This window comes from Hylaeus volcanicus, chromosome 6 (genome assembly GCF_026283585.1).
Source record: "Hylaeus volcanicus isolate JK05 chromosome 6, UHH_iyHylVolc1.0_haploid, whole genome shotgun sequence".
Lineage (NCBI taxonomy): Eukaryota > Metazoa > Arthropoda > Insecta > Hymenoptera > Colletidae > Hylaeus > Hylaeus volcanicus.
In genome coordinates, this window is record NC_071981.1 from 21,456,385 (window position 1) to 21,472,992 (window position 16,608).

Below are 16,608 nucleotides of genomic sequence, written 5' to 3' on the forward strand. Positions count from 1 at the left end.
CTGAGCTACAGTCGACGCGCGTACGATACGCGTGTCGCGACTCGCGTGCACCTCCTCCACTCGTCGCGCATACCTATCGAAATTTTGCGGTTGGTCAGGTCAGGACAGGTTGCTCTATCTTGTGTCTAGACTCTAGAGGTCCTACTCGATAAACAACGCAACGATAAAAGAATCGATCGAAGAATCATGCTCGATAATAACCGTACCGAAAGCAAACGAAACTCTTACGTCTCGAGAACGTTAACGGGTATATGAGCGAGCGATGTATGCGAGCTACTGCGTGGGAAACTTTTTGAAACAATCGAAAGCCGACGCGGAGAAATAAAAGCGCGTAAGTTGCGAAGCGTCGTGGAGAAGCCAGAAGGTAACGAGACGCGCGAGAGTAAGGACGTTCTGCGAGTTGTGTTTTTCCATTTCTTTTTAATAAACTTATCTCTAATTTAACCTCGTCGTCATTCTCTCCCATAAAATTATACTTTCTCGCCGATCCTCGTAAGGTTCGACGGAGGTCCGCCGAGGAAAATTCAAAGCAGCGATCGACCGATCGAGCGATAAATTAAACGACCCCGGGGCTACTATTTCCAGCTCGAAACCACGAAAGCTGTACCCGTCGCGTCGGCGGTGTAGTTACGAGCGAAAGGTCCGCTAACTCGCGATACCCAGCCAGGCAACGAGTACGAAGAGTTTCGAGAAAGACTTCCAAGAATTCCGGTTACCACTGCGAGGAAAGGGCGCGCACCGTTCCATTCGCGGTTTTAAGAGGGTTTCTCGGAAGCGCGCGTGGGCAGCTTTATTCAAGTACCTGTACAGCGTACACCTCTCTCCCGCGCCAGCTCTTTCCATGGTCCCCTCTTTCCGTTCTCTTTCGTTCGGTCCAGCGACGGAGAGAAATCGATGAGTACACGACTCGATATCTCGGGGCAGTCGCTTTCGACGACGCTGATGGAGGAGACAGTAGCTCGGCTATGAAGATAGGAACTGGGAAACCGGAACCGAGAACCAACCTCATTTTCTCTCCCTTGTTCCGCGGCAAAGTCGACGATATCACGGCCAACGGATTCGTTCGAGGTCTGAAAATTTCCATTAATCTCCGAGAAGATCATCTCTTTCCAAACGAATCCGTCGAGTCGCTAATGGTTCCGCCATCCTATCCTTGCTACGTGATTCACGGATTTCGATGAAATTTTATTTCCTCCTCGACCGTTAGCTCGACCGCCTTGAGCGTACACGTCGGAACCAAGGGAAGCTAACGTTTCCCTTTGCGCAGCGAATAATCCGCGGTCGAAACCGTACCGTCTCTCACCGCGGCTTCCGTCGACGTTCGCTCTACCTCGAAATGTGTCTTTAACCCATTTGCATCGTAAGCGCATATATGCGCGCATTTTGTCTGGCCGCTATCACCAGAGCGCGAAAGATATATTTTATCAACGTGATAATTGCCATGTGGCATTACGCATTGACCGTTTCAAGTCTTATCGTGTCGCGCAAAATAATTACGCTCCGTTTCTTTTATTATTATTAATCCATAGTGAAATAAAAATTCTTTAAAATCCTTTACTTACGCGATATTGTTTTTATTTTTCATATTTCGAGACATTTTCATTAAAATACGATTAAAACAAAAATGTTAGCGATAAGAACGAATTTTCCACTCTTCGAATGGGTTAAACTACGATTTTGAAATTTTAGCGCAGGATAGCTCGATGTCCTCGCGCGTTCGGTTATCGCGAGCCAAGGTATCGATGATTCGACAGGCTTAATTCTGGATACTGGATGCCTGCGATGCTCGACGAAGGACAGCTCGCTTCTCCTTGTTACATCGAGCCGCTCTGCTTAATCGATTAACATCCTCGCAAGGCTATTGGCCCGTTATACTCTGCCGCTGTAGCCGGGCACAACCGGAACAGCCCATGAAACCATAGGCTTTCCTTCGCCTTATGCTATATGCCTGCCTTCGAACGACTCCGATTCGAACGTTTCGCCCAACCGAACCGCTCAGACGATTCGCCTCTCCGAAAGGTTGCTCGCCTTCTCCGCTATTTATCTTTTTTGTCGAAAATAGACTGTTCGTGGATTATTTACACGCCTTTAAGCGCCAATCTCTTTCACGGTTTGGACCACAAAAAAAAAAAAAAAATGCTTGACTCGTGTTACGTCTCTCCTCCGAGCCATAAAACTTTGGCAAGGAACGTTTTCTTTTAATTTGTGTAGTAAGGAAGAGGGATACTATCGGAAGTAAACAGGCAGTTTTGTCGATCGGTTAGTCTCTCAGGAAAAACGAGACGGCGCTAGATAAACAAATACATGGATGGGTGATTGAACGGAGGAACGGATAGGGAAGAGGAGAGGTGTTCGACGAGCAGAAATAGTCAGGAGAGATAGCGCGCGGTGCAATAGCTAATTGCATTACCGGCAGCATCATCGGTGCAGCCTCCTCTCGCTGCGAGATCGTACACATTTACTTAATGTATATGGCGTACAACCACTCTGTGCACTTACCCCTGAGATATTGGCTCATAATTCTCTCCTCCCGCATCCCTAGCCGTCGCTAAACGTGTATGCATATTTATAAAGGTCGAGTTTCAACGGGTTAGTGGCTCGGAAATTAATTTCGTTTCGCTAGACCCGGTACAACATTCTTCTTTCCGTGCTCCTCGCCGTTTTTCGCTCTTGCTCGCGTTCTTCCTTTATTCCCGAAACGTAAACCGTGGCTACGGCGAAATGGTCGCGAGTCGGGCGACGTAATTTAGAACGGCGTTCCACCGTCATCGCAACGTTGGACGGGCAGCAAATAAACGACTCCAGAATAATGAATCGTCGACGTGGCTCGTCTCGTTTACAATTCCACGTTTAAATTTGGCTCGATGGCGGTCGACCATCGATTCGTCAACCTCTGTCATTTCGTACTTAAATATTCTGTTTGCGAAGACTTCTGTTTCGTTCGTTTCGAAAGCACGCGGAAATTCGTTTAACTTGGAAACAAGCTCGTTCGGTTCGTTCATCATTCGCTGTTGAACGCTTGGTTTTCCGGAAGAGAACGCACGACCGTTCTCGAAAAAAACTCATTCCGCTGACAAGAATAATATCCGTTCGACGCTGGCGGATTAAGTCTATCCCGGAAGCCGATGGAAATTGCGAGGAAACGAGGCTGTCGCGGCCGAGACAGCGAGACGGATACGCCTGTGTAACGAGAAGTGGAAAGCCGAGGAGGGTGAATGTATAATATTATATAATATTGTAAGGATCCTGCTACGCACGTAGATTATACAACGTTTAGGCCCTATCTCGAGGCGAATGTGAAGCCGGCGACTGACTTGCAACAGAACGCTGTAATGTAACTGCTCGGCACGAATGTTACGGTTCGATACCAACGTTACATTATAAGGTCCTTTTTGGAATCACGAATGCTCGCTTCGAACTCTCGGCTGAATTCTCTCTCAATGCTTCCTACTCGATTCAGTGAAAAGTAGACGATCAAAGAAGTTCGTCAAAAAACCGACAGACCAGTGGAGCACGGTCGAGTGCAAGTCCGTCCAAACTAAGCGAATGCTCGCGTTACATTACAATGTTCTGTTGCAAGTCAGTCGCCGGCTTAACGTTTGACGATCGCGAACCGTCGACGATGCCGTTCGAGTATCGGACGCCGAATAAAGTACACGTGCATTTAATTTACGCAATTTAGGCCGATCGCACACGGGCGCAACCGATCAGTTTCAAACCACTCTGAAACTAGTTGCATGCGACCGTGGATCTAGGTAAAACAAAGATAGTGGAGTAGGTATTGTAAAACAAAGAGCGCAAACGGTTTGCAACACTAATTTCAAATCGGTTGCGCCAGTGTGCATTCGGCCTTAGTTTTACTTTCCTTCACGTTCCCTCCTGATTCCGTTACAATATATTATATGAGAAGTTTTCCGAAAGAAAATGCTGCCAGCTAGCCACATAATCGGTGGTTCGTACACCGAGATCCAACTGCGAAAGGAGTGGTAGCTGGCAACTAGGACGAGCGTGAGAGCGCAATTAGTCGTCGCCGAGAAGAACACGCGAGATACCGTGAAACGACAGAAATTTGTTCGAGGAAAGCGTCTAATCGGGATTCTGCGAAGCTAACGTTTACTCTCTTGCGTCGAGTTATCTCGATGCGCGTTGCGCGCATCCGACCGATAACTATTGTACGGTACCGTCGCCTCCGCGACGCTTCTCCTCGTCTTCGTCTTTCTAGCCCGCCCCCATACTCGCGACGCGACGGTTTAATTTCCGAGGAAAAGAATCGACCCGCGCCTCCTAGAACCGCCACCCACGCGGAGACCGTGACGCATCGATCGACTCAACACTCCCACGAACCGATCGCTCTCTACCGGGGCTTGCGTTCGACGTAAATCATCCCTGGAAACGCCGTGGCTCGCGAGACGGGAACGAAAAGACGGGTGTAAATAAGCGAGAACCAAGCTTATTTTCCAAGTAGCTACCTATCGAGTATCGATCGACGGGAATACGCCTTGCGTGCCTTCGCGTACGCGTGTATCGTTGCACACCGAACTTTCGGCGCACACCTGTTACGGGTTAGGCTACGGTTACTATGGATGCGAATTCGGACGAAAATGTGTTCGGACGAAAAAATCAAACTTGTTTGAATCCTCAACTAGTTCTGACGCCGTCGTGAATGTTCTGACGTGTTTATCGTCGCTAGTGTAAACACTCTCATTGAAAAATATTGAATTCGTCAGAACTCGTCCGAACATATTTTCGTCCGAATTCGCATCCATAGTAACCGTAGCCTTACGCCGGATAAACGACGAGGATAAACGCTCGTTTGGAATGACCATTCAACTATCCCGAACCGTCATTTCCACTCGACATCAGAGCTCCGTGGAATAAAGATCGATTTATATTATCCGTGTATGCTAATTTATTGTTGAATAGTAAAAACTCGACTCACCAAGAACGGCGAGAGTGATGTCTCCTTCGAGGATGGTCGTATCGTTTCTAGCACGACAGGAATATCGTCCCGCATCCGAGGCTCCCACCATTTGCGCGTAAATCGTCTGGTTCGCGCTCTCCGGGTACAGGATGAAACGGCTCTCGCCACCTGGCCAAGGATAAGCCCTGTTGTCCTTGTACCTGAAACAATGCAAGCAACGAAGCGTCTCTTAGAGCGATCCGGACTCGGAGTTTCTTAGGTTCGACCGACAAACAAATCTACCGGTTTGAACGAACAATGTCCTTTAGGTTTTAATTAAGTTTTTCTTCGATGTAGTTTCTTCGGATCGAAACGTTACGAAAAAGGAACACGTTTTCCTTTGTTTCTTCTCTTTCCTCGGGAGGAGCCTTCTTTCTCGAGCCGCTCCCTGCTCGAAGACGACGAGGAGCCCGTTTGGCTCTCGACTCGTTCACCTGACTTCCGAGAAACCTTTATTTGCGTTCAACAGCACCTCGAGCCGACGCGTCGCGGCGGATATCTTCGTACACGTATATTACGCGGAAGAAATTACGGGACGAACGGTAGGCATTGTCCTGAAATACGCTTTTGTTCGTCGGCATCTGACGAAACGTCACATTTCGAAGCGATATTCGTCGTATCCTCGTTGCGTCCGTGACACGGGGAGCTTTTGCTATCTCGTTCGAGACTCTTTCTTTCGTTCGTCCGACGCGTGGCAAATGGACGATTCGGTTCCAATGATTTTTAATGATATTCTAATTGTAAAGTTTTCGAATAAAGGAAACGTCGGCATCGAGGCGCATTCGAAACGGTCGATTTAGGCCGATCGCACACGGACGCAGCTGATCAGTTTCAAACCACTCTGAAACCAGCGACGGGCAAAATCGTAATCGCAAATACGAATACGATTGTAATCGAATGTTTTCAGATTCGTGTTCCTCGCATTAAAAAATTTAGAAAACCATGCTTTTGTCAAAATAAAATTTTTTAGAAAAGTTACCCTATCTAGGCTCTTCTCTATGGGCACGAATTTTAATTGAAAATTTTTCATTTTTGATTTCGACGAATGTATGGTTTTCAAAGTTTTTTGGGGCGAGGAACACGAATCTGAAGTCGGTTTTGAGGTAAAGAATTTCTATGGCTGTGAACCTTTAAAGATACGGTCGTATTCGTAATCACAACTCGAAAACATTCGATTACAATCGTATTCGTATTTGCGATTACGATTTTGCCCATCACTGTCTGAAACTAGTTGCATGCGATCGTGGATCTAGGTAAAACAAAGGCCGAACACGCACACGGGCGCGACCGATTTGAAATTAGTGTTGCAAACCGTTTGCGCTCTTTGTTTTACAATACCTACTCCGCTATCTTTGTTTTACTTAGATCCACGGTCGCATGCAACTAGTTTCAGAGTGGTTTGCAAACATCTTGCAACACTAATTTCAAATCGATCGCGCCCGTATGCGTTCGGCCTAATTGAAACTGCCTCGAACCGCGAGCGGCGAACGAAGAAAATTTTCGGCTCCGCGAAACGTTTCTTCGCGGTCGAGATAATTACCCTCTCGCCGATATTTTTGATCGCGGTTCACGGAACGTGGCTCTCCCGGGAAATTGTGGGGTGAAAAGCAGCGGACAGGATACGCCGATTACGCAGGGACTCGGATCGATTTCGAGCCGAGTAATCTTCCACTTTTCTGTTCGCAGAAATGATTAGAGGGGAAAAGCGAGCCGCTGGTGTTGTTGGTGTTGCTACTGCGACCGCCGCTACACCGATACGGTTCTATGCTCGCGCCCAACATTTCCACGCCATCGACTACGACTGCATGTCCCGCCGTCGCCGATGCGATGTGTTGGCTCGCGTCGCGTCCGTTGTTCTTGGAAACTTCATCGCCGCGGACTGCGGTCGTGGCGATCGATTCTCTGTTTTGTCGCTGTTTTCGAAATCGTTCGCGTTGTTCTCGTCGTTCCGCGCGTAAAGACAACGTCGAGAATTACTTTTGTTCGAGAAAAAAAAAATACGAAGGAAAAACGGATATGGAATAACCGAAGATGAAAGAAACAAAGATTTCGTTAATCTGTTTCCGAGTCCTCGATAAAGGAAATCGAACGAAATAAACGTAAACGAAGGAAATCGAACGAGGACACGGATCGAAAATTCGGCGAGCCAGGGACGCCTGGCTTCTCCGGTCTCGACGTAATTTCAAGAGAGCGGCGATTCCGAAGGTCAGCCTCGCGTGTTGCAACTGCATCTCGTGCCACGATTGCTTCCAAGAAACCGAGTCGTCCTAGAAACCTTTTTCCCGCTAAAACGAACGTCAATTTCAACAACGCCGACGACGGTCCGTTGACGAAACCACCGAAAACTCGAGGAGAGACGTCTTCTCCGTATCGTGTTACGTTATTCGCGTTGGTTCGACTCGAAATCTCTCGGAACTGTCATCCGACATCGACATGTATTCAATTCGGTGGATGGAAATATTTACTTACAACCCAACATTGGCGAACGACGTCGTTATTTACTAAACGATCGATTCCACGCTCGACGAAACGGCACGAGAAATTCTCGATCGCGTATCCGACGTTTAATTAACGACGAGCAACTTTGTACGGCTGCTCCCCGGGGCAAATAAAAGTGCGGCCGATCTATCCGGTGTCACGTTTTGGCAGCTCGTAAATATCGGACCGACTTTTCGTTACCTTTAAAAGTGGTTACTTCGAACGCGGTCGCGTAATGGTTTACTTACGGAAAACTAATCATCCAGGGTCGCGAAAGTCTGCGATAAGACGCATAATCGGGTACGGCCGGGTCTTACAACGAATCGATATCTTGTCGTCTAAACAACGGCGATATTAGATGGCGTGAGAATACCGCGTCGCGACGATCGTCGTTTGAAATTGCAACGTAGGTAAGTAGTGTAAGAACTAGCTAGTCGGCGTTCATTTGGCGGCACACGAGCGTTGTCGCTCTTTTGTTTAAAATGTTTAGTAGAGTGTCGCGTCAGTCGCCCGGCAGATTTAGCGCGAGAGTCGGTCGTTCGGAATAAAAGTAATATTAACAGGAATTTACGTTGATTTACGATACCTAACCGCGATAGAGCTCCCAACGAAAGCAGATTTTTCATCGAGCTCGAATGTTCATTTTTTCCAGTTCAAATCGTTCGATATCGTGGTCGAGGATTTTAACAACCGGCGTTTTTTCACCGGCCGAACTAAATTACCATCCGCGTTCGATTCCGTGACTTTTCTATTACCCGTGAGATCGATAACTAACTGAGAGATAGTGTAACGACTTTGGCTTTCCATGGAAACCCAAAGTGTCGCGACGAAGCGCGTATGTACCGAGACACGTTTCTCGGTGCGAGTCGATCGGTGTACCCGGCGAGTTCGCGTTACCCTCGACGGACTTGGTCTAGATAACCTCATATAAATATAATGCATCGTGGGTGGCAGATGCGATCGATGGATTCGCTCCAACGGCTCGAAACGTTTCGCCGAACTGTAAACATAAAGCGGGAGTTCGTGGAACATTATTTCCCGGTAAACGTGCGTTTCGAGTGCGAGGTATAGGAGTACGTATACGCGGGCCGCGCCACACCTTCTTATCCATAGGAGCGCGTTCCCTGGAAATTCGATTCCCGTCTCTCGGAACTTTTCTCTTATCGCGTGGCCAGTGCCAAGCGTTTGATCACGCCGTCAATTTATCGCGGTTTTCGCAACGAGGACACGATCGCGGATATCTCTCGTTTCGCGGTTTTGATATATTCCAAACATTATTACTAATCGTCTCCATGTCGTCTCGATCAACAACGATTCTTATTATAAGGCTTCACGCGGGAGAAAGTAGAAGTCAACCGTCGATCGAGACCTGATCGAAGAGTACAAGATCACGTCCAGGAACCTCCAGGAACGTCTAAAGCCGTCCTTTCCTTCGAAGCTTGGGCGCGTGCACGTCCTCTAACCAATTCGGAATAAAGTAATCCGTAATGCAGCGGATAAGAGAGTTTCCGAAAGGAAGCGTCTCTCGGCCGACGCAAAGGTCGACTTTCTTCCCTCCAGACGCGAATCCGCGCGGATCAAAGGGATCCGTGATCCAGCGGAATAGTCTCCGTACACGGGCACGTCTCACCGCTTTCTAGACCAGCTTGTCAAGTCGAGCCCGCTGTCGCGTTCGCGAATCAGGCGTACCTATCTCTCTTGGGAGAGAAAGGAAATGTTTCGCGCGACTCGATTTCCCGCGACCACGCCGCGCCTCGCCTCGCCATGCCACGTAAATCCACTTTCTTGTTGGTTCGCATGGAGATCAAAGGCCGATCCGGAAGCCTGTCGCGCTCAAAGGACTTTTCCGTTTCACGAGCGGTCAGTATCCGGCTCGAATCGATATACCGAGGTCTCGGATTCCAACCAACGGGAACATATACCTCGCGAAAAAAATTCCATTTTTTCCAGTCAATTATCGTATCGAGTGACAGCCTCGCTTTTAAAGCGATTTATAGCGATCGGCCCTCGGGATCCCGGGCAGCGTTCTTTTCTCGATAATAGCAGGTAACGTAGGTATTCGTTGATCGTCAACCCCTTTACTCGGGTTAGTTAGCAATTTGGTCTTGTCTTCGGCCAATTCGCCGGCGAAAAGAGGAAAGGATCATCCTCGAGGCCTGACGAGATTGCGCCGATCCAATTACCCGGGGCTTGAAAAGGATCTCCGGACACCGACCGGGAATACCGATGCTTTCCTTAATACTCGCTGTAATTCACCTCTCCTCGTAAAACACGTTCGTGACACGTTTCATGAATGTAAGATTTGAACGGTCCCGCCGAACTGATCACAACACGCGTGATAGCGTAGGTTCCGGGACGACAGGTAAGGATACGAAACCACGTGCAGAGAGAGAGAGAGAGAGAGAGAGAGAATAAGCCGAGTTTGATGTACGCTCGAGAATAATTGTTTAGGTTAAGGAATGAAATTATTTAATGCGCTCGAGGCGTTTTTCTATCAAATCAAATCCAGTCAATTTTTATAATAAATTTCTGTGAAAGCAAAAACTCTACATCGAAGAAAAACATCTACGAACACTCATGTCTGGACTGCGGATCTTTATGCAAAATAAAATATTCGCGAACATCCCTATAAAAATTGAACCTAAATAGGAATTTATCGCGGAGTCGCGATACCGCGTAAGTCGCGGAGCGCGAGTCTCGCATGAATATCATTTTATTTATGAAACAAGAGGGGCCCGCTTACGGGGAAATGTAACGTTTGCAGTGAAGCATCGATAGAGACTATCTATGAAAACAGTTTTTTTTCTACTTCGCGGAGTATCGAAGGACTCGTATACCGGTGACAATTTCCCGGTTCGTTTGCCACGCGCCCAATAAGAACGGTTCTCGTAAAATACGCGGCGCGCTTTTTTAACGAGCGAACTTTTATCCCCGGAGGGGGGCGAGTAAATCCGCGTCAACCTTCGGGACCGAGGGCTAAATAATCCTGCAACTGCACCAAGGGAAAAAAAGTTTTCCGACCGGTTGGCGGCGCTGCTTTTCGCCCGTAACAACGCCGGCCCACCGCTTTTCATGCAAACTTCCCTTTGTCGGTGGCGTATTTTTTTTCTCATAGCTGACCCGACGATGGCCTCGCCCCGCCTCGCTTCATTGGAACTTTCACCATCGAGCGTACTCGTAGCTCCCCTTTTTTTTTTCCAAAGGAGTGGCCCAAGAGCCTTTCAGGTATTATTGCCGACAAATCTGCCGCGTAAGTTAGGTATAGTTAGGTATTAGGTATTCTCCACTTAATTAAAACCCCAACACTTTGAAATACTCGCTCGCGGTTCTTCCTAGAACGTCCTCAACCAACGAAACCGAAGGACCGAGCTCGACGAAGAGCTAATCAACCGCGACACGAGTCCAATCGTTTTCGTGGAATCGAATGCGTAAGAAGGCCGCGCGATAAATTCACGTTGCGTCAGCTGATGAGCGAGTCGACGATAATGCGATCGATTTCTTCCGGGGGACGCGTAGCTGCTAGCTTAGTCGTTCGTTCGAAACGCAGACCGATTCATGGAATAATGCCCGTTGAAAAATCGATTCGCGTGGCCAACATTGCCGCGCTCGTAACTTTCCTGACCGTTCATCGATTATCTCGTTAAACAATTTTCCTACGAACCTTCGAGATCACGTTGAATCGTAGTTAGGTGAAAAGTTATCCCGCGGCACGAAACCGGACTCCGTTGCTTACAAAAGAGGCGACGAGACGGGAAATAAAAGATGGAAGAGATGGGAACGGGGAGATCGAGTTCGAGAAAGGAGCGCTGGTGTCACGAGCGTGGATTATTATCAGCAAATGAGAAAGAAGGGTTACGGGATGAAGAAAGAGGTCGGGCAGTTTGTTTTCAAAGGACAGGTAATAATGGGTATTAGGTGTGGGTGGAAGGGAGGGCGAGCCGACACGAAGCGACTCTGCTCGGCTCGGCTCAGACCGGAGCGAAGTGGTTTGTATGCAGACGGCACCGCTCGTTCCGACACCCGGCACACGTGATGAAATTGCTTGAAGCCGGCATGGAACCGCGGCCTTTTACGTCACTAGAACAGGACGGAATACATAGCTATGTACATACGTACTTCGAAGCGGAGACGCGACAACGGACCGTCCACGACCGCGTCGCAAACTGGTCCGAGGGACCAAAATTGCGGACAAAATGCAATTTCGAAAGATTCGAACAGACTTTTTCCAATATCGTACGTGTGTTGTATGCATACGAGTATTAAATACCGTTTGAAATTTAAACAAATATCAATCGGTTACTGATTTATGGAGGTTCAAAGTTTTTGGTTTGCAATGGTCACGTTTGGTCACGTTTGGTCACGTTTGGTCACGTTTAGCGTACCAGGACACCGATTGTAGACTATTTAAATTAGCCGCGTATTGTAGAAATGTGAAGTTGACGAGACGAGTGCGGATGAGAGAGAGGGAGAAAGTGTGTATAATAATCAAGCAAAATGCCGAGCAATGGCAGAATAAGAATAAGAACAAGAGTAAGAATAAGAATCAAAAAAATAAAGTCAATTTGTAACGTACGTGATTTCTGATTTTGGAAAAAGTTCTCTGTATCGTTCGCGATAAGTTTATAATTACAACGCGATTATTTTTCAACAATGCATGCCATATAATTTTCGCTAAAAAAGCTGTAGATATTCAAACAGACTAATCGTCGAATGAAGAAATTTCAACTCCAAGTTTCGGCTATAGCTCCCTTTGGAAGGTAGGACACGTTAATCCCTTCGCTGGTACTTATTTACGGCAAAGGGGATTTCCGCAGACGAAACGATAAACACGGGCCAAGTCGCGAAGGGGAATTGCGGGCGCGCTTCGAACGAGGTCAACTCGGCCATTCAGTTAATTTAATTGCATTTGCATCTTTCGCGTGGAGTTTTCGAGCTCGTCCAGGTACGACCAGCGGAATCAAAAGACTTCGGGTTCTCGAGGACAGCTGTTTCCCGTTTCCCGCTCGGGCCGAGCTATTTCCAAGTCGAAAATTAGCTGGCGTCGCGCGACAACTCGCGGAGAGCTGAAACGTGTCAGTTTTCGGTTCCGTTCTCGTTCTGCTCTGGCTTTCGATTCGAATCGGAATGCTTGCCGAGGCAAACCGAATCTCGACAAGAAAGGTGACAAGCGAAAGAAATTACGATAACGAGAGTTGCAGGTACAATAAGCGACTGTAAACGAGTCGTCGAAAACTAATTGTATCGGCCGTGCCGAGAAACTTTATTAAACTTCTATCGAGGTCTGTCCGTCTGCCAGAGGCCTATTAAGTTTCAATTATTAGCTCGTTACGCAACTTCTATTCGTTTGGAAGTTGCAACGAACTTACTTTTCCTCTCTCTCTCTTTTTCGGTTAATTCGAAGGTGGTACGAAATTAAAACGTAATTCGCGCAGAGCCGGCTCGGCTGGCAAGTTAATTTACCGCGCGGATAAAAGTTGGTCGCGCAGCGTTTACAGAAGCCATTTCATTCGTCATCTCCGAGAGATTCGGTTAGCATAGAAAGGACGAGGAAAAGAAAAACGGGTCGCGCGCAGCCGGTGGCGGCGGCGGCGTGGGTAGCTCGCGAGGCCAGGATTAATTAACGCGGATGGGACACCCTCTAATTTGCATAGTGTTTCGCGCGAGCCAGTCTCGGAAGCTCTATTCTCGAGCACCCGGTACATGCTGGAATTTCAGCAGGTCGAGACAGGATCCGCCTACCGTCTCTTTCCTACCTTTTGCTTCCTTTTCTTTCTTTCCCCTTGCCTTCGACTCTTACCAACCCTTGCTCGACACGCCTTTCTTCGACGTTTCGCGACTAACGAATAACGACTAACGAATAACCATTCGATTCAGATCCTCGCGAATTTCCGACTAATTTAACGTCTGTCTTCGTTTATAGAGGCCAAGTCACTATCTCCTCTATCCTGTTCAAGAAGGCCCAGGATCAAAGTCCATTTATAAAAAATCCATCTCTGGACTTGATCTACCGCTACGATATTGTCCTCCTTCTTCCCGTTCTTCAGCTTCGTCATTTCCTTTACACGTACAAACTTTTAATATCTTTGTTATAAACATATAAAATGCACGAACTTTCTCGTTTTGAACTGTTTCATGCATTTGTTATAAACTTATAATACAAACGAATTTCCCTTGTATTCATATAAATATTCCGTACATTCCCTACGAACATATAAAATGCACGAATTTCCAAGCTCTTCACCTTTCCTTCCACACATTGCTAACTTACAATATACATGAATGCTCCCCACCCTATTTGTACACACTTCTAACATCTTTGTTATAAACATACAAAATGCACGAACTTTCTTGTTTTGAACTGTTTCACGCATTTGTCCTTTATACGTATGAATACAATAATCTTCTCCATCCGACACATCGCCCTCGTTTCCGGACCTTGAATCTCTCCTTTCACTTTGCTCTCTTTGTATACTTTTCTGTAATCCACTTGGTCCTTCCCTGGACTAATTCAACGTACCGTTCGCGTTTCCGAGTTAAACTTTCACACGCGTTAAACTTGTCCCGGATGGAAAGGAGAGCCCGTCGCGAAATCGAAGCATAAGAGACAACCAGGAAAACACCCAAAATTCTTTTAAGCGAATTAAAATATCACCAGTTTCTCCGTTATTCCGGATTCTGGCAATGCACGAAACAGCGTGTCGCATCGGTAACGTTAACATCGCTGGCCGCGGAGGAGCCCGAGTTTTTCAGGTAGCGGGTTTCTTTCGACGGATTCCATAGATTTGTACCAGAGAGGGCCATTCTCGTTTCTGTCGTTCCTTTTGCCCGGTGCTCCCTTGGCTGGCCTTTTTTACGGCTTGTTACCTGCTGTTCGCCGAATGTTACAAGTTGTTTCTGTGTCCGATGAAGTCATCGAAGCAATCGACCGCCCTTTTCTTCGCTAATTTCGGTGCCTAACAGGAGAGGACACGTTGCTCGATAGTATCGGATAAAGGCGAGGCGAGGCGACGCGACGCGACACGAGCCCGATGGGACCGTGTCGTATTCGAGCGAAAAACGACTGCGAAAACATAAGCATTGTCGGAACATTTGGTTATAGTCGAATACGTTATCGTAATAGATTGTTCGCGGATTCCAAACGATGGGATTATACGATTCGGTAATCTTGTTAGCGAGTGAAAAATAAATAGAAATGAAACGTCTGGCGTTAACGGATTTCTCTGGTCGCGTAATAAAACGTAAGAGAAGATCTTGATCGAATCCACGAGTCGGACGAGATCGATATCGATCGCGAGGGTGCGAGGCGCGGAGAATACGTAACCGCTGCCCCGTCCGTTTAATAAACGGTAACGATTAATAAAGGGCTGGCGCTCCGAGGGGCACCCCGGAGAGCCAACAAAGCGACTCGTTCGTTTGAATTAATCAAGGGGAGTGAGCCAAGCGTTGGGGGACGCACTCGACGTAATCTCGTTCGTCTTTCGGTTAGCTCGGATTACAAAGGTTTCGAACGAGCGCGAGCTCGCTTTACGAATGCGAGTATTGCTCCACGCGAACCATTGCTTTCCTCCCGTTCGCCATTCGTCGCGTCCGTTCTGTCACGTCACGTCACGTCACGTCACGTTCGCGCGATCGTGTTCAGCTCCGTCTATTCCGAGCTTCTTATCTTCGTACGTCGCGTTATTCGCAGAATGCGTGACTGCAAAAATCCTCGTTACGTAAAGAAAAAGAAGAAGAAAAAAAGGTAGTTAGATTATTCGGTGATCTATTGCTCGAATTATCCAAGTTGTTCCAAGACCATCCGCGTGTCCCTCGCGAAATCAAAATCATACGAGACCGTGTCGTCGATTTAACGCTGCTCGAGAATTCCGAGAATTTCGACGGACAGATACGGTACACGGCATAAATAACGGGCCGCTTGTGTCCCGGATTACCAAGCATACGAATGTTTTGCAGCCCTGGTCAACCGCGAGATTTTATCGCTGTTCCGCTAGGGGTTGCTTCGGAGCGTTAATACTGGCCGCGTTACAAGCCTCCTGGTACGCGCGCCGCAATTTATTAAAGCATTAATTCGTGACAATTCGGGATAATTTCGCGATTGCGGTTGGGAAACGATCGAATATGTAGAGAAGGAAATAGATAATTAACTGCAACGAAATTTCAGCTTTATTCGAACTATTTGATGCGCGGCTCTTTTCTGTCGCAAACTGGAAATATTACTAGAAAATATTAATTAGCGTTTGGTCTCATTTCAGTCAGAAAAATGTCGGGAATATGATGGCAAAAGTTTTACAACAAAAAAATTAAGTTAAGTTAGACTCTCGGTCACATCTTAATATTATATTAAGTGATAATATTTGTGTAAGTTTAAGTTCATTAGAACTCAAAGTGTCAATAAAATGATTGACGTTGAGGCAAAGGTGACCTGATTTTCAAATCTCAAATTAGAGATCTCATTTTCGAAGTCAACCTAAGCTTAGCATTTCTGGGAATAGAATGCTAAGAAACATCTCGAGTTGCTGGCAGATGCCAGAAAAAAAGGCCTCGAGTGCAAACGGTAATAATAAAAAAGTTTCATCTTTGCATGAGAGCATTGTCTCACCGACATACCACTGGCGTTTTCGCTCCATCCTCTTCTTTATTCGCTGTGTCCTCTACGTTCGTAGCTCGTCGGCAAACATCAGATAATACACGAACTCTACGATAACTGCACACTGTCGGTCCAGAGCTCTATTTCGTGTCAACGTTCCACGCGTTTCGTTGTTTTATTTACACGAATTCGCATCGTCTCTCGCCGTTGAGAGCGCGACGAAACGAAGGGGGGAGGGGGCAAGGAAACCAAAGTTGCTCGTACATACACGGAGAATATCGTTCTGGGTAGTACGACGTCGACGGAGGAATTTAACCATCGCGTAATTTTCCAAGCGAAACACGGCAAAACCGAGGCAAACGGACCGAACAATAAGCGTCGAATGTTTTGGTCGTGGTCGCCGAACGGAAAATTACATTCCCGTTTAATTGAAATTGGGCTGCAAACAGGAAAGCGGCGTTAGCCGATCGAATAGAAACGAAACGGCTGAAATACACCAGGAGAATTCGATGTTGCGTCACCGTTTGGTGAAATGTAATCGACGACGTTTCAAGGAACGAAATACTGAGATAGATTATTATAA

The 16,608-nt window shown here is 47.1% G+C and overlaps 1 protein-coding gene across 1 annotated transcript in view; it reads right to left on the bottom strand.

The window, feature by feature from the left end:
- The window catches only part of LOC128878673 (interleukin-1 receptor accessory protein-like 1-B), a 52,622-nt gene that overhangs the window by 18,171 nt on the left and 17,843 nt on the right, over positions 1-16,608 (bottom strand). The window contains exon 2 of the mRNA XM_054127059.1: positions 4,940-5,121. Coding sequence (XP_053983034.1) covers positions 4,940-5,121 — 182 coding nt within the window. The remainder of the gene's footprint in view (positions 1-4,939; positions 5,122-16,608) is intronic.